The sequence below is a fragment of the Phalacrocorax carbo genome, chromosome 4 (genome assembly GCF_963921805.1).
Source record: "Phalacrocorax carbo chromosome 4, bPhaCar2.1, whole genome shotgun sequence".
NCBI lineage: Eukaryota > Metazoa > Chordata > Aves > Suliformes > Phalacrocoracidae > Phalacrocorax > Phalacrocorax carbo.
This window is the reverse complement of record NC_087516.1, coordinates 57431545-57456411: the sequence shown is the minus strand read 5'-3', so window position 1 is coordinate 57456411 and position 24867 is coordinate 57431545. Positions and strand designations below refer to the sequence as shown.

General features: G+C 38.1%; 1 protein-coding gene and 1 long non-coding RNA gene across 6 annotated transcripts in view; both read left to right on the top strand.

Moving 5' to 3' along the window:
* Window positions 1-24867, top strand: part of TBCK (TBC1 domain containing kinase) — a 112595-nt gene that overhangs the window by 76432 nt on the left and 11296 nt on the right. For all 3 annotated transcript variants that reach the window (XM_064450062.1, XM_064450063.1, XM_064450061.1), the window contains 3 exons: window positions 1351-1526; window positions 17277-17452; window positions 22149-22308. In XM_064450062.1, the coding sequence (XP_064306132.1) occupies window positions 1351-1526; window positions 17277-17452; window positions 22149-22308 (512 nt within the window). The remainder of the gene's footprint in view (window positions 1-1350; window positions 1527-17276; window positions 17453-22148; window positions 22309-24867) is intronic.
* On the top strand, window positions 17453-22142 carry LOC135313123 (uncharacterized). 3 transcript variants are annotated; one of them, XR_010372723.1, is made up of 3 exons: window positions 17453-17541; window positions 18134-18252; window positions 19339-22142. It is a non-coding gene; the product is annotated as an uncharacterized LOC135313123 (long non-coding RNA). The 3 variants fall into 3 exon arrangements; XR_010372721.1 differs by having other exon boundaries at window positions 17459-18252; window positions 19339-19432; window positions 21265-22142; XR_010372722.1 differs by having other exon boundaries at window positions 17459-18252; window positions 19339-19477; window positions 21265-22142.

Sequence of the window (24867 nt, the reverse complement as noted above, 5' to 3'; positions counted from 1 at the left end):
TTAATAGATTGCATTGTTCGTGCAGATTTTAAACAAAGTAGATAATCTCCTCCAACTAGAATATTCTTCCCCAAGCTTCAATTTCAGCTTCTTTCGCTTACCACCCCGCCCGCTAATGACTGAGGTTTCTGGAGTAACTCCTTGATTGATTGCAATGCATCCAATCTGTTGATGGCAATGTATCAAATCTGTTTGATATATACAGACAAAACTTGGCCACAGTGCCTCGATTTTGTCCATAGAAGCTGATGCTTCAATAGTCTAAATTGAGAGTGCTGTAACAGATCATCCAAGACGCTTGGGACGGACACAAGAAGTGCTAATATACCCATTGTTTGTGTGATGCACTACACTAGGTTTGTCATAAAATGCAAGCTAGGATAATTTTTCTTTTCATGAGACTGCAGACAGGAGATGCACAACTAACCTGTCTTTTTACAGTGATAGAAAAATAAATGGCTGTTATGTTGCATCTTGTTAGAAGATAGATACATATGTGATGTTTAGTGTTGCATAAATTATATTTGTTATAGGTTTACTTTTTTCTTTTGCATGTGTTTTTCATTGTGCTTTGGTAATTTTTATTTGACCACAGCTTACTTTAGGATTCTTCCCATTTCATGGGTGTCTGCTTTCCTTCCAAGTTGATTAGTATTTTATCACAGGTGGTACTTCACTCTTTCAGCCAGAATGTTTCAAAAACAAAAAATCAAAGCAAGCAAAGAAACCAAGAACCCGTTAAAACAAATCCATTGTGTTTGCCATCAAGCACAAATTAGTATTGAGATCTGTTTTCCACCAAACAGATAGCCTGTACCTTTGTGAAAATGGCAGGCCACTCAAAGTTCAACAGCTGAAAGCTTTTGGTCTGCCTCGTAGCAGTATTTAGCTGACAAATAGGCACTTGGCTGATACAAAAATCCTGATGTCTATACGCTGCTTGAAATGTACTTTTGATATACTGCATGTACTTATATTGAAGAGTCAATGGTCTGACTTGGCAAAGACATTTAATGAAGATGCCTTACAATGGCTACGCTTCAGTTACATTCCTGCCTTCGCATTCGTTAAAGTTCTGTTACACTTTTCTTAAATGGATTTCCATACATAACTAGGGATAAAATTAATGCTTAAAATGTCTTTGCTAGTTTTGCATTAAAAATTTCTAAGTGGGTTTTTTTTTGAATGGGAAAATGTTTTTTGAAAACGACTTGCCCTTTGGAGAGAGAGACAGAGGTATAGATGGATATATGTGTATTTAGCAATGTCATAGCTAGATTAATTGGCTTTACAGATTTTTCACACTTGCATGTTTTTCTTTGTTTTTTTTTTCTTTAAATCCCTGATCAGAGATTGATATTGAGCGTTGTGTTCGTGAGTCAATCAACCTGTTTCGCTGGACCCCAAAGAGTGCTACGTACAGGCAATATGCACAGCCTCCACGGCAAGCCAGTGAAAGCAACGGCACAAGAAGTTCCATGTCCTGCTTTTCAGCAGACTATCAGGAAGCACCTCGAAGTGACCTCGTAAGTGACCTGGTGATTGGAGGGGGGAGAACTGTTCAGATTGCATGTTTCTCCTGCCCCAGGTAGGTTTTCTTTCTCTTTAAAATTTAGACAGGAAGAAAATACCCCCAGACATCAGTTACTGGCATTTATGTTGTCATGTTCATCAGATGTTCTGATTTTGCTTGTCAGCTAGTGTTATAGCCTATGCAATATTATTAATTTTGATGAACAATCCATTGCAGTGAATGAGAATTAACTGGAAGGTTGCTGGGTTTGGGGGGTTTTGTTTTAACTTCTCTGCTTTGAATTTTAGCTTCTTTGATGTGTGTGCCAATAAAATTATTTCTTCTTGTGCTGCTGTTTGTTACGGCACCAGACCAATGTCCGTGACTCACCTGCAGAGCTACAAACAGGCTTTATCTTATGAGAAAAATAGTAAAAAGAATAGTTTGACAATGAGAAATAGGTAACTAGAAAGTGATGCAGGCAGCTCTGGCTGCTTTTGCATCTTGGCATGTCAGGTAAAAGGTATGGCTCAAGTTGTTTTGAGAGGTAGTATGAGAGTTGTGTCTGTGTTTGTCTTGGCAAAGACTAACTAGTGATTAAGAGTATATCTGCATTAAATAGATACTCAGTTTAGCAAAAATATTCTTCCCTTCTCTCTGTAGTAGAATCTGGTGAGTTTCCTCTTGTCAAATACACCATCTGAAGAATAGTGATTTGAAATTATTCCTTTCCTTCCTCTCAGCAGTATAAATTTAGCCAGTCTCTTAAAAATGAAACAGTTTTATTTTGGGTTTGGGGTTTTTTTTTGGTTTGGGGTTTTTTCTTTCCACATTCTCCTACAGTTAGAATTAATTCATGAGTAATTACAGTAATAGGGAAGGATATCTAGACCTGCCATATCTATTTGGTTAATTGCATTAAGTTTTAGTCTTTCTATCTGTTTTTCTGAGCTACTCAAGTGTATCTTACTTTTTAAGTGGTCCTTAAACCTGACTCTGATATTCAGTGATTTTCTTGGGTTTTTTATTTTATTTCATTTTATTTTATTTCTATTGCTATATTTTCTGGAAACCTAAGCCACAAATCCAGGACTCCAACTGTAGGACATGCAAATGCAGAACAAAAGGAAACTCCAAAGAGCTTACAGAATTTAAGAAACAGATGGTTGTAGAAGGGCAATTGGGAAGAAAAACTGAAGGACGGGAGAATACTGGTTATTGTCATACAGGAATTGTAGCCAACACAACTGATGCTGTGCTGTTCTAGAGGTGTGTAGAGAGACTTGCAGAAGGAGCTAAGGGCTGCACATTCATAGAATAATTCAGATGGGACCTCAGTAAGTCATCTGGTACAAATTCCTGCAGAAAACAGGCCCAACACTGAATTCAGATTGGGTTGCCCAGGGCTTTGTTCAGTCAGGTCAAGAAAACTTCCGAGAAAAGAGATTATGCAGTCTCTCTGAGCAGCCTGGTCTGATGCCTGACAGTGCTAACAATGAAAATGTTTTTGTGTGTGTGTGTACTAGCTTTTCTTAACGTTATGATGATAAGAGAGTAGAAAGACAAGCCTTCTCAGTCCTAAGGATGTGCTTGTGCCTTTCTGTGTCGAAGCAAGAGTGAAGGGACTTGGAAACAGCAAGGAGGGAGACAGGAGAAGGGAGAATGCAGCAGTGGTCTACTGAACTGGTAAATAGAACAGAGATTTATATTTGTAGCAGAGATAATTTGGCCCATCATTTTGGGTCAAACAAGGTTTCTTTGAGTATTCTTCCATTTCCTGAGAAATATTTGTGTGGTTTTTTTTTTCCCGAAAGTAATTCTGTTTTCATACCAGAAGCTGTGTTTGTTTATAATGCCTGCAGCTAGGCTCATTCATCCCCCAATTTCCAAGAAATTAAGCTAAGGTTTTGGTATGTTATAGAGAAGAAAAATCAATACCATAACTTCTATTGCCTTCTCATTCATCTCTGCGTATTTCTACTTAACAGCAAAGCACTTTTCATTTACTGCAGTGTAACTGATGGTTTAACTTCTTTTGAACCTCAGGTGTGTTGGATGTTTTGGGTACTGCTGTAGTTGTTTTTAGCTCATTGTATGGAGCAACGTGACATGATTTATAGAGAAATATTTGAACGTAATCAGGCATTTTCTGTACCTAAAAGGAAACTAATCTCATGGACACCTGAATGACAAGGAATCTGATTTGTATGTTAAGTTATAGTCTACAAATGTGTTTGCTCTCATGTGCTGTATTTTTGTGTGTGAGACATTGTGACAGATACATACAAGCCAAGTACGTTATGGTTCTGTCAGGACCCATAATTCAGACTGAAAATCCTGTCTAAGGTGAGCCACTAATGAGCTACCTCTCATTTGTGACCAATTCTGCACTTAGAGATATTTGACTTTATAAGATGACACTTCTCAGGGGTTTAAGCAGCATTGCTAAAAAAAAAAATTAAAATATTGGTGAGAGACACTATTTACACCCAAAGGTGTTTGGGTTTTTTGTTGTTGTTGTTGACTTTTTGCTTGGTTTGGGTTGGGGGTTTTAGTTGGTTTTTTTTTAACCTTAATCCTGGAACTATCTCTTTCTTCAGACATGTGCTCTATGGGTGTTTGCTGCCAGGGGGAAAGGTTTTTTTTTCTGCTTGAAACCAGTAGAATCTGAGTTCAATCTTTAATACACACAGTAGCCTTTAATGGATTTTCTAAAACACTATTGTGTCCTTGCTGGTCAGTCTAGCTCTTAAAAAATTACTGTGTTGTTTCCCCACATACTTAGTTGGTCATAATATGGGTGAGCACTTTGCCCAGTGTTTGTATTTCCAGTTGTATATTTGTGGGTCACCTCTGTATTTGAGGGTGGATAGGGCAGGAAACAATTCGTTTGTAAACAAAGCTGTGGGTTTGCTTCTGAAGGTAATTTATGACTTCTTGAAACATTAAGTGTTTAGTGTATTTAATTCTAAACACCAGCTGTCTCCTACCCCTGTATTTGTATTTTCCTTCTAACCTGCTTCAGTTTGTTTCTTAAATGCTTTTTATTAGCTACTCAAATATTTGTGTGTACCTGCATGTTATGGTGCTTTGGTTAATAATAACATGAGAAATATTTGCCCCTGGGTGAGCACTTTTCTCCTAAATCAGCAGCCAGTAGAACAAAACTGTTTTGACTCTTTTTATCATTATTGTTGCTTAGTTTTCATTTTAGTGGCATCTATTTGCAATTTCATAACTAGGTTTCAGTGCTCTCTTCCCTCCTGGACTTGTGTGTTGCTTAATCTTTTATGCTTTCAGCCAATAAGCATATTTCTACTGAGATAAAATCTCAAGGAGGAAATAGTTTAGGAGAGGATGAATGTACATATTAAGTGGTTTTGAATGTTTATTTTGAGAAAGACAAAATGTCAAAAATAAGAATGGAAAAGCCCCTTTAAATTCACTACTGAATTTTAGTCTGAATTTGTGTCTGTAAATTTTTTCTTGACCAGTACACTGATGAATTATTTTTTTTTTCTTACTCTTCCTGAAACTCCCCTTCATCCTCTGGAAGCTCCCAAAGAGCTTTTCTTGAATATCCAGGAGTCACCGAGACAAATAATACTTGTCACATAACAACTTTCTGCTTCGCCTGTATCTCCCTTATTTTAGGCATGGTAAATGTATACTCACCCCAGCTACCTTTATACTTCTAAATAAAAGCGAGAGAACGATGCAGTTTCTTTATCTTTATGAATGTCTGCTCAGGTGTGGCAGGTGGGCTCCCAGAAATCCCAAGGGTGATACAATATGCTTTTCTCTTGCTCTTCTACCACCAATACTGTTTTCAAGGGTGGGAATTCCTGATGAATGTTGGGGAACGAAAGCATTCAACTGGAAAAAAAGTCTGCCACATGGTTATTGATCTTTGCACTGATTTAAATGCCACCGGTCCAGTTCAGCTTTTTGTTTTTTATGAAGTAGGAGAAATACCTAAGCAGGAAGCTGACCTAATGGCTCAATGAAGCAGTACAAACATGGAAAACGTTTGTTTTCGTCAAAAATAGTGTGAGCAAAGTTTCCTGATGGTAACTTTTCTTTGCAGGTAATCAAGGATAGCTTGCACGACAGACTTACAGATCGGAATTCAGGCATCTTTGCAATAAATACACCAACGCTCAGTTGCTCCTGATTTCCTGTGTGCACCTAGGATGTATTTGTCCATATAAAATGTATTGGCTAGGTTTATAATAAGCCCTTAAATAATTGGTGTGTAAAGCACATCAATTCTTCTAAAAGAAGCACAATGAGTAGTGTATATTAACATTTCTGTTTTAGTGTACAAGCTAGGAAATGTCCAAGTGCAATGTCCATGCTGTTCATAATTGCTGTGATATATATTCTGCCTCAAGGGTCTTCTGACTGCCTTGACCCATTTCAGGTTTGTTTTTTGTGTACTGGTTCTGTAGGAAGCTTGGTTTTGTTTTCTTCTTTCACTGTTCTGCTACTCAACAGAAAGCTGTTCTTTGGATTTGTCTTTAGTTCGTGTTGTGCAAAGCTCAAGACCTGAGTTAATGTTTGGAATTTATTTTGCATGTGCCTTTGATGCTTCTGTTTTTCTGATTGTACCTGCCAACAGCCGGAGTGAGAAGTTGGGTTAGTTTGTCATTTTTGAGATGAGTTGGTTAAAATACACTTTTTATGTTGCTGTCCTGTGAGTGAATAAACAATTCATTGTTTAATTAGGCCTGTCATAAGCTCATCACATTCTGGCAAATACTTTTAAGAATGGTTGAAAGCTTCAAGACTTTCTCTGTGTATCTGTTAGCTTTTAAAAGTTTTTTTGATACTCATAAGCCAGGCAGCCAGCAACCAAAAGGTGGGGAGTGTAAGGAAACCTCTGTTTCCAGTGCTTTGGTTCTGCAGATTAAATTAGCTGAAGGAAGCCTTTTTTAGTATTTTCTTTACTCTGCTTTGTTTTCAAAATATGAATGTATTTTCTTAGCTTTTAGGACTTTTTTTTTTTTTCCTGATAGGAGATAAGGCATTAAATCAATTACCAGAGTGGATAAAACAAGAAATATATGACTTAGGAAATAACCGATGTTAAATGTTAATTTAAGAGTCTCTAATGAATGTTGTGGTTGTTTTTTAAGTTGAAATATAAATAGCAATTATTTTAATTGAATGTAAACTCATTGGAACAAATGTGCCGTGTTTTTTCTTAGTTGAGGCAGAATTAAAGGAGTGTGTTTATAATATAAATATTATTTATATGAGACTTTAATAGTTTTTAGACACTCAGATCATATTTAAGGTTTGTAAACATATTTTGTACAGACTCAGTTTCCGAGTCTCCCTGAGACGTGTGTGTTTGCTGTGAATATAAATGGGGTGGTGGGAGCAGCCAGAGCATTCTCTGCTGCAGCCTTAGGCTCAGGTTCTGGATTCACTGATTGTCCATCTAGTCCTTCCTCACAAGTGTTTGTGATTATACTCGCTTTGAAGTTGAAAACTGGGTGTATTTGACCTTTTTGACCTCCCACAATTGGGATTCTGTGACTGATTAACAAATGTGCTGGTGGGAGAGGGTCATTACACCTGTAAAATTAATTAAAAAAAAAAAAAAACAGCAGCCAGTTCTCTCTCTCTGCATCTTGTGGGAATGTTATTTTTTCTTTTTTTTTTTTCTATTTTCTTATTTTTCTTCTCTCTTTTTTTTTTTTTCTTTCTGATTTGGAAATTGATTTAAAATAAGGTTCTGGGTTTGATAACCTTTGAAATATTAGGAGTTTAATTTTCCTCTCTTTTTTCAGTCTTGCCATATTACTGGGGAAAAGAAATTTACTTAAATCATAAGCAGTATTCCTTATTCTGCCATACAGTGACTAGGACAGCTATCATCACCGTTCTTTAAGGTGTGGAAGGTATTGAAAATGAGCTGTTTACAACATAAAGAAACGAATGGGCCTATAATAACGTAGTAAGCACAACAGAACAGTGTGTTCAAGTTCACAATGCTGTAAAATAGTTTGGATTTGAGACAACTCTGTTTTTCCCTTCTATGCCCAATCTTAGCCCCTGTGGGGTGTATCCTGTGAGAAGGCATCCGAAATGCATATGGTAGCACTGGTAACGTAGTCTGAGGTCAGTCCTTGCCAAGGTAAATTATTGGAATATTGAAATGAAAAACAGAGGAAAACCAGAATTTCCAAAGTCTCTCTGGCCCCTGTTACATCCGCCCAGCCATACTCAACACTCAGCTGTAGCTCGCAGTCCGAACCTGAGCTCTGCGAAGTGGCACTGTGGTTTTCGCCTGTGCTTTTTCCATCTGCATTGTTTGATGCCAGTTTTCACAAATCCATGAGGTGGGTGGGGGGGGGGTCTCTGTGATCTGTGAGCTAGTACAGTTCCATTCTTGAAAACTTGGTGTTATGCAAATTTTCTCTCTCCACGTTACAGCTGGAGCAAAGCCTTATGTTATAACTAAGTTTCAGCAAGGAGGAGTTTGCTCAGTGTCACTGAAGAGTAGTAGCAGTACGCTATTTTTCAAACACTTCAACACTTTTTTTTTTTTAATGCACATCCAATGCATGGAGAACGTTAGGAAATAGTTGTACACCTCAGTGTTTTAATAATTTCACTGGTAATTAATTATTTATTGGGTTGCTGACAATATGGTGTAAAGTTAACTTTTTTTTTGAGGGGTGGTTTAGAATTTTCCCCTGAGAAACACATGAGGAGATCGGCTCCTAAGGAGAGCACTATTTCAGGCTGTAGTGGTCCTGAATTGCAAGCTGGCTGAAGATACGGTTGTTACTTAGTTTTGACTTGCTTTAGCACTGCCTGTGGCCCTCTTTGAGGGGGAGGACTATAGTGGAAATAACTCTTTTGGGCAACGAATATAAATATTTGGTGTGGTTTCCTGGGTGACATTTTTATTTCATACTTTGTTAAATAATCCATATGTATCAAAAACATAGTGGCCTGTATCTAAAAAGAGGAACATGAAAAAGCTGTGCAGTGTGTATGTGAATTTACTTTAGGAGAGAAGTAACACTCAGAATAACCCAGTGAGTGTGCTAAAAATATGCTTTAGGGCCAGCACAGATCTAAAATGCTTAATGCTTTATTCAGTTACTGATAAGCACAATTAGATGCTGCAGAGAGAAATGGTCTACTTGGTATCACATTTTTTGTGTGTGTGCTTGTAGCATTAGAAGTCAATGGAGTTTGGGAGAAATTTTTGAAGTCAGATGTTGGAGAAGTAAACTCAAGTATCTTAGTTTATCTCACACACATATATGCTCAGGTGCACAGCCATAGCTGCCTCCTGCCACTCACAGCAACTGTAATTCCAGCGTGCACTAACTCCTGTGTAGCCATATATTGCTGCTGTGAAAGTTATGTATTAGAGCACAGTGCTATTGAGAAAACGTAATAAAAATGAATTTTCATGACATGGGGAGGGGGTGTATTATGTCGGAGATATTTATTTCTATCAGAGGCTTAAGATGTTCTTTTCCTCTACTTGCCAGTCCTCTGTCCTGCCCTATTTTTTATCCTACATAGGTCCCTATAAGAGCCTGCCTTAGGGTAACCTTGAATCCTGGATAACATCGCATCCCTTTCTTAATGCACCTCAGGCCAGGCTAAATGCTGCGTGTTTGCTCGGTTGAGTCAGGATGCAGTGTCATTATGATCTAACTTCATTAAGAAGTGCGGTGAGAGGATGAAAAAGACTTTTATCGAATGTAGCTGTCTTGCCTGGTGCTGTTGCTGCCTTCCTGCAGTTGAAAGCCTAGTGCCAATTGGCTGCTTATGTGATCGTGTCAACATAATCTTAATCTACTAGTAAAACTGTTATAGCTATGTACATATATTTTCTCATCTGCCATTGTTACCAGTGGAAAACCTGTTTTTCAAATATGTGTGACAGCATAACTAGAAGAAGGAACATGTAGTAATTGCAAAGTTGAACCTGCAGCAAAAGTTACTCATGGAGCCCATCCTGCAGATGTGAATAAACACATTTTACGTTGATGGGCATAAATGTTTCTGTTCACGCTAAAATGATGACTTATGTACATATCTTACCAAAACTTGGGCCCAGGTTTCTAAAATGAGCAGAGTGGCACAGAAATCCAAGGAGACTGATGTGAAAAGCACATACAGCTTACAGGGTAACTGTCTGGCTAACTATATTTTCAAACTTTTTGACAGTTACTCAAATTCAGCACTCCCCTTAATAGGCACCAGCTAAGGTAGAGCCTTAACAGTATGTTTTGCTCTTTGGCAGGTTTCACAGTGGTAAATAAGTGAAAACGTCCCAGAGCTGTGCTGCTGCTGTTAATGCCAGTTCAGAAAACGGGGATCATGGATAAATAGCAACTACAGCTGAATCCTGAAAAAAGATGTATTATCTAAATCCAAGGTCTCCAGCACCAAGTGACATAGGTGATCACAGTGTGAGGGGAAGGAGGTTCTTCTTCCAGTTGCAGTTTGCCTTGAGATGCGATACCAAATTCTTGTTGGTTTTGTTTTTAAGAGGGCAAGGGAATCTCTGACAGTTCTTATTCTTACGATTCTGTAATGGTTTTTTTCTCAAAGCAAAGTAACACAATTTCTTGTCAGGGAGAGAGCATCTATCAAGAGGAAAAAAGAGGCACCGATGGAAAGCAGGAAAGGCTCACAAGATCATTCTTGCTGCTGCTTTATTTCATGTTAAATGCATCTTGTGGGTGTTTTCAGGCACAGCTGGATCATGTCTCAGCTTTGTATTGTAAAATGGTTCCCTGCAGTGGTGAGAAGTGTTTACCTGTTTTATCATATCAGTGGCAGTAACTAATGAGACTTTGCAGCATATCTGCCTAGCTGTATGCAGGGAATATCTTGTCTTTCTGCTGTGCTGACTCAGCTTATTCACTCAATTATTTTATTCCAGGGAGAAAGAGAGAAACGTTTCCTTAACAATGAGCTAGTTCGGCAAGCTGAGCTCACTTACATTTTTGTGGACTGCCTGCAATGGTGTATGAAGACATTTGGAGGATGTTTGTGAATGACAATTGACGAAAGTTGCTGTTTGCACACTCCTTAAGGTGTGGGTTCTGGAGCAGGGAGCTTTTGGGGGGGAGTCAGGGTGGTGGAGGGGGTGGAAGACTACAGCTGGAAAAATGTACTTGCAAAATGAAATGGAGCAAATTTCAGAAATAGGAAGTAGAGGGAGATAGGCAGCATCGAGAAGGTAGGCACCAATGGCTTGGCTTGGAAATATGAGAAGCAGAATATGACGGCAAGGGAGGACTGAATCTGAAGTGTAAGAATGAGTTTGCTAGAGAGGTTGTGTAGAGAACAGTGGCGCTCAAGTGTTTGAAAAATTTTAGGAGATAGTTCCTCAAATCTGGAAGTTTGGCTTGTTCCTGCTTTATAAGTAGTCCTGATTGAACGTCAAAAAACATTGAAGCCTTTCTGTATGACCCATTGCTAAAAATGGGAGGGGGGTGGAAGAGGGGAGGGGGTTTAGGGAGTGTGTCAGGACACATATCCTTTTTATTTATTTATTCTCATTAGAATACTTCCCTGCCCCTGTAGGCCTCTTTCTGTCAGTAACAGTGGATTTAAACATCATTCTTTCTCAGTTAAGTACTTTTTGCTTATCAGGCTATCAGAATTCAAGGGCGCAACAGGAGCCGTTCTGTTTGTTTAAAAACAAAAACATCACACCAAAACTAAACATGCAAAGGACTGTGTTCCTAGGGGATTAAGTACTGCCTTCGTCTACTTAATTATGAAGGTTATAAACAAAAACATTTGCATGGAAATTACAAAGTGCAAACACACTGATAATGATTGGTTTCAGTCATAAAATCCTTTTAGATGATGCAGGTTAAAACCAGTTTTCTTATTTGGTCTTGTTTTCAGATACTTCCTGAAAAGTGACTCTGCCTGTCGTGAAAACTGCTTTTTTTGATAGCAATACGATAGTGAAGGCTTTGCCTATAAATCTGTCCTGAAGTGTCCTGTTCTTCTCCCTTACTCTTCCTTTTTATTTTCTACCATTGTTTTCATCTGACTGCTACATTTTAATTGATATAAAATCATGCTCCTTTATATATTTATCCCAAAGCTTATATGATGGCACCATGACATTGAGTATTATATTTAGGTGGAATCCACCGTAAAAAAAAAATTAGCTTGCTTCTGTTATGGTTACTTGAAGTAAAACCAACCAGAAAAAGCAATATCTTTGCTACAAACTAGTGTGACCCTTGATTTGGAGTTGTATCTATTTGTGGTTGCTGTGTGAGTCTGCTGTTGTCTCTTTCTCTGCTTGATCAATTCTTCAGAAAATGTTTAAAACCATTATCTTTTAGCTGGTTTTAAAATGCTTTTATCTTATTCCTAGATATACATGCATACCTTGATTTCAGAAACAAAACATTATGTTCTGAAAAAATGGAATGACATCTGTGAAGCATGTTTATTTATGAAGGACTTTGATACCTTGAATAGATTATTTTACTTGAACCCCAGGTTTTAATTATTCTGACTTTCAGGCTGATGTTCCTTCTTTATGAATTTGCCATAATAAGTTTTGCCGGCTTCAAAGACAAAAGGGGGGAAACCCTACTTCTACTCAGACAAAGCTATCCTTTCCATGGGTAAAAAGTTGCTTTATAGCTCCTGTGTTTATCAGGTGGGACTGTTAAGTTCAGGTTCAGCAGAACTAAAGATGCTTGCGTATTTTCTTAAAAAAAAAAAAATTATATCTTCATTTAATAGCTAGGATGAAACATCTATAAGAGATTATAGGCTAATGGAAAAATAGATAGGAGTTATGATTGTGCCAGGCTCATATTCTGGAGTGCTTTAATCTTTCTGAAGCTTGACTTCTAATTTGAGAATGCTTAAGTAGATTTAATTCCTAATATTAAAAAAATTAAATTCTTAATGCATATTTCTTCTTATTAAGAGCAGTAAATGCATATGGCTTAGCAATTCCCAGGCCTATTTGAAAATTAATGGGGTAAGAAGAATAAGTACTTCGAAAGTAGAGAATTTAGGGTGTTGGCAGAGAAACTTCTGGGAGGCAAGTAGACCTCAGACTTTAGCTTAAGTACTGTTTTTCCTATTACCAGCCTGCTAATTAAGCAGTCTTCCCTGATGAACAGCTTCTTACAGCTGACTAGTCTAAAGCAAGATTCCATGCTTGAAGTTAGGATATGCTGAAATAAGTCTCTTCTCTGCAGAAATCAGGCGAAGCAACCGAAGCAAGCTCAGTATATTAGCACATGTAGACTTGTGTGTGTGTGTGTGTGTGTGTGAAAATGTATGTGTGTATTTCCAATAATCCTTACCCCTTCTAAGTAATGACAGGCAGTTCATCTCTCTATATGAACACAGTTCTCAATTTCAGTGCTGTAGTCAATATACAATTTCTTACACTACCTCTAAAACCATGAATATACTGCCTAAACTGTTGGAGCATTACACCAGTGTGTAACTGGACTCTTAACTACCCTCTGGCACTGTGCTTAAAGAAGAGCTTTTGCTTTTTCTTGAGAGGGTAAGGGGGTGTGGGGTTTTTTTTGTTTTGTTTTTTGGTTTGGTTTTTGTTATTTGGTTTTAGGGTGGGGTTTTTTTGTTGGTGTTTTGTTTTTTTTAAATTATGTACCATGTCTGCTTTGGAAAAGATTAAGTAGATCACAGCAGAAGCATCTTACATATGTGATATACTATTTGGACTTAATTTTTCCCAGTGGTTATCCTGGCTATTTGGTGTTTTAAATTGTCCTGTTTGTACCCCACATAGAGTAGTAAGTATTACTCGCATGGAAATTTTGGTTTGTGGGATAATCCTTATGCTCCCTTCATTGTTTTAAAATAAACAAAAAATTGCAGATGACAAATTCAACAAGATATTGTAAGCAGCTGTCCTGAGATGTGACTTACCTGCAACTTAATTTAGCTGGAATCAAGATCTCAGTTGGATAATACTGCCTGTTCACAATTTGTTGGGTGTTTGTAAATAATTACTAAGAGACTATCGGCGCCATAAACTTTCTCTGAGAGCAGCTAACCTTACACAAAGGATTTAGTTTGAAGTGGGCCCTCTCCCTTCTTTCACCTACTGTTCCTCCTGGTTCTTCACAGCTGGAAACTAATGCCTGCGATGACATACTAAAGCCCAAATAGGGAACTGAGGCTGTCAGTTAGGACAAATGTTAAGCCTCCTGTCTAAAATGTCAGCCTGCATCTTGTGCATCTCCTCTTAGTTGGCCGGGCTGAGGCAAGGAGAGTAGTCACTGAGGTGGCAGGCAACAGCTGGAACACTGTTGTGGAGAGGAGTAGGAAAGGTGTTAAGAGTTCAGAAGAATCTGCAGGATTTGGGTGCTCAGGGACCATGACAGCCTCAAGAGCTGTCTGAACTCAAGCCCACTGCCAAACTAGAGGTATCCGTAGCAGGATGGTGATATGAAGGGGAGGTGTGAGGAGGACTGGGTAGGATTGACAGCTTGGTGTTAACCATGCTTAGCTTGTGCTGACTGACAGTTCATTAGAAAATTCCTGTGAGAAAATTTCTGAAATGAAATATAATTATTACCAGATACAGCAGATAAAGTCAATTTTTTAAATGTAATTAGGAAAGATGATCTTATAAGTGCATGCATATATTTCATTTTGCAATTTGAAGGAAATAAATTAGTCTGATAAAGCAGTTGTTAAAAGAAAGAATTGATTCAGCAATTCTATTTCCTGCAAGTCTGTCAAGGAGCTTTAGGCTGCAGCTTTGTTCAAAGCCTGTATAGAGATATTGTATCACTAAATACACCATTTAGGCAGATTTACACCATTTAGGCAGAGCAAAGATGGTTGTGAAATTCACAGCTGAATGTGTTTCTCCTTATTTTCAACCCAGTTAAAGTTAAAAATGCTTCTCCTGGTTATCAAAACCAAATCACAGGACAGATGTTGTCTACTTGTGAAGCACTTCTTGTGGCTTTATACTTTCAGATAAGGACAAAATATTTTTATATCTGTATAGGTGAATTTTGACTGGTTTGTTTTCTGCTGTAGACTTCATGCTTTTCTCTTAAACTTTTATTCTTTCCTGAGGCATTCATCCATCTGCTGAATTGGGCAAGAATTGTATAAATAAAAGTAGGAAGTGGTTGTGTAATTAGAGAACATCATAATGTAAATGTTTCTCCAGAAGACTTAATTCAGGACATCTCAGACAGTTTCACTGGCATAGTCCGCATCTGCAAGCCCTGATTCTGCTACCTGAGTATTTATTGTTACCTGTAATCGTCTGACCCTGCCTCAAGGACTGAATTCTTTTTGCAGTGGACTTGCTTTCCTTCCCTCCTTGGTCTTGCTCCATGAACAACTCCTCCTGAGGGAGAAGCTGTCATCTGAGGAGGGTGTAGTGATGTCTGCCAGTTTTAGTCATCAGGCAAATTAAGCTGTCTCAGCCAAATGTGTATTTATGTAATAAACTAGTAGGTTTAGAAACCAAAACAAAAGCTAGGGCTAACAGCAGTCAGTTGGGCTAATACTAATTAGTAATGCCTCCATTGCCTTCAGTGTGCTACTCCTCTTGAATTTTTTTCATGGGCTATAATCATGGTGTCTTGAATCGGTGCGATCGCTGCAATCTAAAACAGTATTATAGAAATGGAATATTTTTTCAAAGCAGAGAATTTGCTGCTGTGATACTCTCAGAAAGACCTATATTTTGACTGCATTCTATAGACTCATTCTCAAAAGTAATACACAATAATGTTCTACTTCTTCTTTCTTTTAATTTCTCCACTTTCTATAGTCCATCTCTGTATGCCTGTGCTCATGTTCCGAACAACTGCAGAGTGAGTGCACAAGCAAATCTTCATGATGAAATGGTTGGCTATTTCATTAATATAGGTATCCTTCCTCAAGAATAAGACATCAAAACAGACTGAAGATCTTTCAGAAGATGCTCCCTATAGTGAATCCTAGTTATTCTGTTTGTTCCTGTCTCCTGACAAGCCAGACCAAGTCCACAGCTGTTTCTAGTGAGTTAGTTATAAACTACTTTTGCCTCCGTTTGAGGCTCAACAGGAGCACAGTGGTTGCACAAGGCAAACCAGTTCTGTTGTAAGGTGACTAATATCCCTAAGTGTGTCTTTGATGTACATAACTCTGGAGTAAATTGAGTTAATGGTGGAGGGGTTTTTTGCATATGTAACCAAGCTGTTAACTCTCTATCTAGTGGATTAAAGCATAATGAAAACAAGCTGCCTTAAAGCTTTCCTGTGATTTTTCAGATTGAGGCAACAGCACCAGCAGGGAAAAAAAAGTTCTTGCTACAGAAGACTATAAATAAGCATAACTTATTAACATGGTCTTAAGACATCATGTTCCATGCTAATGTATTTTTAATTTACATAGTGTATGAAAGTTTTAAAACAATAAGCGCTTTCAACATTTAATTGAAGTGACCTTTTAGTGCAGATACAGTTCTAGAAGTTCTACCAGGGTAGCTGAGAGATTAAAGAAAATCTCATGCTTGCATATGTGATAATAGGAAAAGTGACCGTATCAGTCCCTTAACTTTTCAGTCTTCAAATAGATTTTGCAAACCTGGTGTTCCCAAGGACGAAAGCCTAGGGCATGCTGCAGATCTCTTTGCCTATTGCTTGTAAAGAATCGGAGTCTGATCCTCTTGAGCAAGCTGGAAGTTTCCCTCCTGCTTGATTTTGAGTGAGTCAAGCTAATTCTTTTGGGTGAAAGTGTAGTTGTAATGGCACTTAAAAGTTTCAGCAGTGTAAAATGATCTCTGAAGGAAGGTGGAGACGTGGCTTCAAACACCTCACAACTGTCTTAGAATCACCATATTTTTTCTGCTGCAGTTGACAGATTTGTATGCATTGCTAACTAATGAAAATACAGGATTTCTGCGTTCTCTGTTTTTAACAAAAGTAAGGAGGGTTAATTTTTTTCTTGTTTTGCTTAATTTAGATATGCATGAGCTTTTAAGAATGTAAAGTGAAGAAATTATAGCACTTAGGAATATTTCTGAGATAATTCACAACAAAGGCTCTCTGATGAGACACAATTTATTATGAAACTAGTTGCTTTAGTACTACCAGGTGTGTGGTGTTGTGTCGTAATCTGTCTCATCCCCTAATTTCCCTGTATCCCAATTCCCCTGACCCCAAAACTAAGGAGCACATTTTTTGGGTTATAGTACAGGACTATTTCTTACATTTCTGGTGTCCTGATTTGTGCCTAGCCTTTGGGCTGGGGTAATACCTGGTGTTCAGGTAGCTCTGTCTCTTACAGGGGCATCCCTCCAGTTTCTGTGGCAAGTCTCCAGTTGCTACCACTTCTTTCCTACTTTGCCACTTTCAGTTTCTCCTTTCAGAGAGTGCTTTCTAGCCAATTTACTTAATTTCTGATGCTGAGAAATGTTCTGTGAGTTTTTTGACCCCTCAGCAACAGTGAATAATTAATTAACAAATCACAAACTAAAATAGTTTTCACAGATTGTCAAACAATTTTATTTTTTTAACACCTTCAGCAGAAGATAAGGCTACAATTGGCAGATAGGCGTTCGGCACTGCTCTGGAGCTTTTTCTGTGCGGATAGTTTAACGCAGACTGGTTTGGACTTATAAGGAAGAGATCTGTTTCCGTATAACTGGGTTGTTGCACTCTGAAGTTGTCAAACGAGTAGAGGTTTCAAAGAATACCGTGTCTCTAATTCTATCACTTCTAATATTAATCATCTTCTTTTAAAGTCTAGGGATTCCATCAAGTTGGATGACCTGAAGGCAGAGGTGTCACCACGAATTTCAGCAGAAGATCTGATTGAACTGTGTGAGCTGACAGGACCTAGTCATTCCAAAACACCTGTAAAGAAAACAAAGCCTAGCAAGCCAAAGCTGCTGGTGGTCGACATTCGTAACAGCGAAGAGTATCCTTCAAATCTGAGTGCCAGCCTTTCCAATTCATGCTTGTATCAATTACTTCCTCGTTGTCTGCAGGCAGTGCAATATTACAATGGTAAATAATGTAAAGGAATTTGGCAAAGGTACAGTGGAAGGACCGAAGGCAGAAATTTTTATTTTTTTTTTTCCCCGTCATGGAGAGGCCTGGTTTGCAGAGAAGAGGACAGAAGTATTTTTGCCTTTCCATTTTAAGCTTTGGGTCTAGTGAAACCACTTTGTACTAGTAGCACAAGTGCTTTAATGCTACTTTTTAAATTTTTTTTTATGGCAGGTGTTGCCAGCAGACCTTCCCCATTTTAATATGACCAATATTCTGGAAGGGTGTTACGGTTTTCAGTTAAATGGAAGGAGAGATAGAGTTGATAGGTCGTGTGCTTTGCTAATCCCTCAGTGGAAAATCAGTTCCTATTGAGTGCCTTCTTGCTACTGTCAGGTATTGCAGCCATATATGGCTGCCCTAACTTATATCCTTTATTTGCCTTTAAGACTTTTCTGATTATAATCTATCTTGAAGCTGTATTTTTATCAGGGTTGCTACCCTGTCTACACCTTAATTTGTTCTTTTTCAAATATGTAGTTTGTTGCGTGTGGAGTTTTTTTGTTTTTTGTTTTGTTTTGTTTTTTTTTCTGAAGTAGTGTCGTTACAGGGCTGGGTTTGTTTGAGTTTTGGAAGGGGGAGTCCTTCGTACACACCTGCTTTGCTAGGAACACACATCTTCATCAACATCCATCTAAAAGAGGGAATAATTACAAGATTTTATTAGAGGTAACTCAACATTATGCCAAGTATTTGGGAGTATACTTGTTGGTATTGCTCCTTTCATAATAGCAAAGGTGATGTAGATAGTTGTTTTTGCAGTAGATGTACTCTTAGCTTGCTGTGTCAAGGTATAATTCTTAGTGGGCAAACAACACTCAGTAGAAGAATAACAAAAGAATCATGAGTTTTAGCCCACCTTTTACTTTGAGAAAGGGAGAATCATTCCTTTTACATATATCTGGCTTGTTCTTAAAGATCTGCAATGATGGAGCTTCAGCAGGCTCCCAACATCTTTACCATTAGAAAAGATCTCCCAGTATCTAACAAATGCTATTAACATACTGTACACGTATCAAAAAAGTGTAAATTCTAGACAGTGAAGTGAATGGTGCATCAATGCCAATATTTGGGCTAAAATATGTAGTAATAAATTAGTGTTTCAGCCTCTTTTTTTATCTAGTTTGTTGAAATACCACTTTAAAGAACATTGTATAAGCAGAACAACACTGCCACTAACATTTTTCTCTATTAAATATTTAGGAAAATATGGTGAAATAGAAAAATATTATTTTTACCATGTAGAGGTAAATTTATTATTTACATAGTAAACAGGGTAGTATAATTGGACTATTCTAAATTAAAACTGTATTTTCAAGGAATTATAATTTTGTTGTAAGCCAGACTTGAACCTGTGACGTGATCTGCTGTGTAGATAAAACAGAATGGTAAAGGAACACAGAAAAAGTAATTTTTCTTTTGCTTGCATGTATTAACTTCATGCATCAGTTAAGGATTCCAATTAAGTAGATTCATGTGTCTGAGTAGTTTGACTCTCTATTTACTGGACTCCAGTGGCTTCTTTACTCCTGGATATAGAAACTGTGGTCCTCTTTATTCAGAAAACAGTAAAAATACAGGCTGTTTTCTGAGTCATAATTTCTTTATCAAGAGATAATACTTTTTAGATTTCAGTTTAAAATAGAAGTCCGTGGAATTAGAAACTATAAAAGGTTATTGTAACTGCATAGGAAGCTTTGACACTACCAAGTAATGTTTATATTACTACATGCATCATTCTATTAATTATTTAAGCTACTTCCTAGAAATCATCAAGGAGAATGCAGAAGGAGAGCAAGTAACAGAAGATGCCTGACTACAATCATTGCACTGAAAAGCTATTACCTGTGTACAGTAATGGATTTATTTATATTATAGCCGGATCATAGGCAAGGTGTTTGGTTAAATGCTTCTATAGCTCTCCAAATAGCTTGATAGTAGGTTCTACTCTACTGTCGTACTAATCCTATTCCACTCTAGTAGAGTGGATTAAAAATTTCAATTATTCTAAAATCATTTGACTGCTATGATGTAAGTGGTTTTATGAGGTTGTCGTTCATACAACAAAATTTTAACCAGGCTTTCCATTTATATTTCATGAATGAGGAGTCACGCTGGAGAGAGAAAATCTGTGTAGCTTGAGCAGCGCACTGTAATCACTGCAGCTGCTGTTTCAGTCTGGTTGGAGTTTATGGTAGGCTAAAATGTCCTGTCCTTTAAATAATGGGTGGACTTAAATCTTCCCGGTATTAGGAGGTAGGGAATGTCATTATTAAAAAGGCAGCCTGGTAGGTAGTAAAATTACCCCTTGAGAGAGTTGGTTTGTATGTCAGTTGTAGAAGAAAACATCTGGTATATAGAAAGCTATTAAACTGTCAGCAGTTCTGAATATATGTGGGAAACGATAGGAATAGTGTGTTCAGTGTCTTGTTCATTCTTGCAGTAAGGAAACAGTCTTTGTGGTTGTCACAAAATTTCAACAAACTAAACTGTACAAGAGGATCAGTCAGTCTGTGTGTTACTGGGGTGTGTCTTTTAAAATGTGACAGACCACTGTGAGGTGTTTCAAAAGTATGATCATTTCTTATGTTTTGTTATTAGTCTTCCTCATCGTCTATGCCTGTCGTACTAAACTTCACTCACTTTGCTTTAAATGTGATTTGAAAAACTATGAGAGGACTTTCAACAAGTATCAAATGTGCTTAGTATTTCATACTAGGATGCACTTGAAAGCCAAGGCATTGTTTTGTACTGAAGGTCATGTTGCAATGCCAAGAGCTACTAGCCCTTTTTCACAATAGACAGCTTTCGCAACAGAAGACTTTCAAATGAAAAGATAGTATACACAAAGCAGTGTCTCTGTTGGCCAGCAATTTCTCTAGGTCTCATTTCATTAAGCGTGTTAGCAGAAATACTGGCAGCCTTCCATTCCTGTTATGAAAGTTATAGCTGTATAATTATGGTCTCTAGCAAAATTATGGTCTGTAGCACAAAATCTTGGCCTTTTTGTTGTCTTAGTACTGGAATGCTTAACATGGTCACTTAAGATTAGGGAGAATGTGAATGACAGCAAATACAGTTTGGATCTATCTAGTTTGGTACTAATGTTGATATCAAATATAATTCTTTAAAAGATTGGGTCAAGTTTCTCTGAGCAGTTAAGCATGCTAAGTGCATAAGCGTGAGCAACTAAATCTGTCCAAAGTCATTTTCTGTCTAAATGGTGGTCATTTCAGAGCTTTTACCCGGGTTAGTAGCAATGAGGGTGATGTGGTTATAAATGGGCTTAGGGAAGGGGGTTGGCACAGATTAGGTGAAGGAGGGGTGTTGTAATTCTCCCATTCAAAACAAACTGACAATGTTAATGAACAGTGTGTGATCATCTTTTGTTATTTCAAATGTATATTTTATATAGCCATGTTTTTCCCACACTATAACAATGATAATCATAAAGCTGAAACTGTTACATAAATCACAAGAAATTAATGCTAATATTAACTGAAGTCAATTAAATCTTGCCTCCATTTAATACACCCTAAGTCGATTAAATCTTATCTCCATTTAAGGAAGTTCCTTTACTAAAAAGGATTCTGGGATTTAATTATAAATTAAACTAGCTTTCTGCAAGTACAGTAATAGAGTGACTAAACTAAATATTTAACGTTGTCTGTATTTTTGCAGAACTTTGCTGTTTCCCATCTCTTCAAAGCTGTTCTTGTTTACTCTTGGAGAAGGGGAGTGTTCCGGGCATGTATGAAAGTAATGAAAGTCTATTAAAGTAATTCAGAGGTTTGTCAAGGTCATAGCACATTTTCAGATTCATAAAAAGCTAGGTAGTAGTGGTCCAACTTAATTTTTATTGAAGAGACTTTCACATTCAGTATTAGTTTATAAAATCTCATTGAGTGATCCACATTTGAAAGTGAGGCACAACTAACTATATTGCACTGTTCCCACACTGGTATGTTGTTTGCTGTTCAATACTCAGTACACACTCACTGTTAGTGGGACTGCACATAATACACATAATGCTCTTTGTCTGGGAATCTGAGTGCATGTACATTAAATTTCAGTTTGTATCAAAATTGTAGGGTGATTGTGGGGGTTGCCAGGAGGTTTAAGGAAGTATTGCGATAACCCCTGTTTAGTTTTAGTACTTCATTCCTTTTGCATAGAACTCCTCTGGAAGAAATGCTCCACCTACTTATTGGTATGTGCTCCTGTTAGCATACTAGAGCTGATTTGAAGTAAAATCCACAGAACTATGTATACCGTGGATATTGGTTTTTTAGCACCAAGTGTTTCATTTAGCAGATCAGGTTCTGTTGTGCTGTGCTGTCCTTTATGAAAAAAAAGCTGTTTATTCTGTCCATTTTTTCTGTGTTGTCAGAAGTTGTTTTCCTCCATACGAATAAATAGTAAATGAGGTTTGTCAAAATACACTCGCACAAAAGGGCAACACTGTTGTATCACAACAGCCAGGATGAAGAGCAGGTTGATCCTACAGCAGTCCATATACTACAGATTTCTTTGCCTTTTAGATGTCCTTAACTGATCTTCCTAAGCTTTAACCGTGGCCACATTTCTGGCAGCATCAATGTCCCATTTGCATCAGCATTTACTGCAGAAGGGGATCTTATCCAATGCCCAGCAACCGCCATGCTCCAGAGCTTTAAAGGAAGAGTTGTGGTGATTGTAGGAAATGCAGTGAAGAACATGGCTGCTGTAAGTATATTGCTGTTACATATATGTTTGTACTTAGAAATACATCAATGGCATGAATACAGACCCTAGTAAATAAATGCTAAAATTTGGATAATTCAGATTAATAACTTTGGGTATGATGACACGGTTTGGGGTGGTTTGGGGTTGTTTTTTTTTTACCCATGGTAAGTAGGGTGGAGACAGGTATGTTATGAAGTCCAAAAGAAATAAGATATAATTCATGTTCCTACGAATAAAAAACAATGTATTGATAAGGTTTTTAGAATTATTTAGTTCATGCAATTGTGCTCAGTGAGGAGGAGAATGGTTCCTAACAGTAACTTTCCTATGATAATTTTACTGTCAGTGCCTTTAACTAGACAGGGAGAATATTCAGACTTGCGTATTCCTTATTATAACTAAATATTTGGTGGTGCTTGTGAACCCGCAGAATAACAAGCAGAAGTATTTATTTTGCCATTATTCTCTCAGGTGAAGGAAAGTTATCTTTTTTTCTCTCTCTTTCTCTCTTTCTTTGAAAAGATGTGCTCTTAAGTGTGGTAAACCTTTAGTTCACCATATTTTCTTAAGCCTGTTTACTCAAAGGGCATGAACTGTAACCCTGATATGATAAAGAGGGCTCTGGACCATTAAAAGGTCTTTATGTGATCGACAACAGAAGCATTGGTGTGACACATATTGGAGTTTTTTATACATACAGGGAGTTGTAACTCGCGTGAGAAATCCCTTTCATTAACCTGCTTTTCAACATTTTTAGAAAATTAACTTGTGATAGATATTATGTCCCTTAAATAGTAACATAGATGGCATAAAAGAGACTGTACAGCATATATCAAAAAGTTTAGTGAGCATCTAGGTTTGTGCATGGGAGCTGGGTAAGCCCATAATAAATATTTCAGCATGAACTCAATCAACTTGTATAATGACAATAGCTCACTAAATGCTGAATGCCTAAATCCCTCCCTCAAAGTAACAAGTGCAAAATGCATAAAATGCTAAGAGCCAAATGAAGATGATTTAAATGATGCTTTACACATTTGATAGTGGGTTATGCAGCAGCTTTCAACAATTATATTTCATAAAATCATAGAATCATAAAGGTTGGAAAGGACCTCTAAGATCATCAAGTCCAACTGTCAAGCCAACACCACCATGCCTCCTAAACCATGCCCTGAAGTGCCACATCTACATGTTTTTCAAACACCTCCAGGGATGGTGACTCCACCACCTCTCTGGGCAGCCTGTTCCAATGCCTGACCACTCTTTCAGTGAAGAAATTTTTCCTAATATCCAATCTAAACCTCCCCTGATGCAGCTTGAGGCCATTTCCTCTCATTCTATCACTAGTGACTTATCTGAATGAACATTCTTCATTTCTGCTAGGTACTTTCAAAGGATTAAAAAAAAAAAAGACAACAGGCCCTGATCTGAAAAGCTTAGAATATGATTGAGAGCCCACTGGAGCCAAAGGAAAATCTTCCAATGGCTTACTGGCCTTTGGCAGGGTCCTGAGGGTAATCTGTCTGTTTACTTCACTGAGAGTTGTGTCAGACCCTGAAAAAAAAAAATCACCATTTGTTAACTGCATTAAAATGTGCTGGGGAAAAAAGTGTCTTCCATCACTGGTGTAGCACATTGATGTGAATTATGTGCATATATTGGGAGAAGAGACCAACACCCATCTCACTACAACCTCCTTTCAGGTAGTTGTAGAGAGCGATAAGGTCTCCTCTCAGTCGTCTTTTCTTCAGGCTAAACGCCCCCAGTTACCTCAGCTGCTCCTCATAAGACTTGCTCTCCAGACCCTTCACCAACTTCATTGACCTTTTCTGGAGATGCTCCAGCAACTCAATGTCCTTCTTGTAGTGAGGGGCCCAAAACTGAGCACACTATTCAAGGTGCAGCCTCACCAGTGCCGAGTACAGGGGCATGATCACTTCCCTACTCCTGCTGGCCACACTATTCCTGATACAAGCCAGGATGCTGTTGGCCTTCTTGGCCACCTGGGCACACTGCTGGCTCATGTTCAGATGCTGTCAACCAACACCCCCAGGTACTTTTCCACCAGGCAGCTTTCCAGCCACTTTTCCCCAAGTCCATAGCATTACATGGGGTTGTTGTGACCCAAGTGCAGGACTCGGCACACTCAGCTTTGTTGAACCTCATACAATGGGCCTCGGCCCATCGATCCAGCCTATCCAGATCCCTCTGTAGAGCCTTTCTTCCCTCGAGCAAATTGACACTCCTGCCCAACTTGGTGTTGTCTGCAGACTTACTCAGTGTGCACTCGATCCCCTCTTCCAGATCATTGATAAATATATTAAACAAGACTGTCCCTAAAACTGAGCCCTCAGGGACACTGCTTGTGATCGGCCGCCAACTGGATTTAGTTCTGTTCACCACAACTCTGTGGGCTCGGAGATCACTGCACGTCCTAATTTATTTCAGTCAGAACCTAACCATTCACTAACCTCATGAGGATTAGGGACATGAAAAAGAAGGTGCTTTGCCTTTCACTAATAAGTGTCTTTTGGGGAGATATCCCACGTACTACCAAGT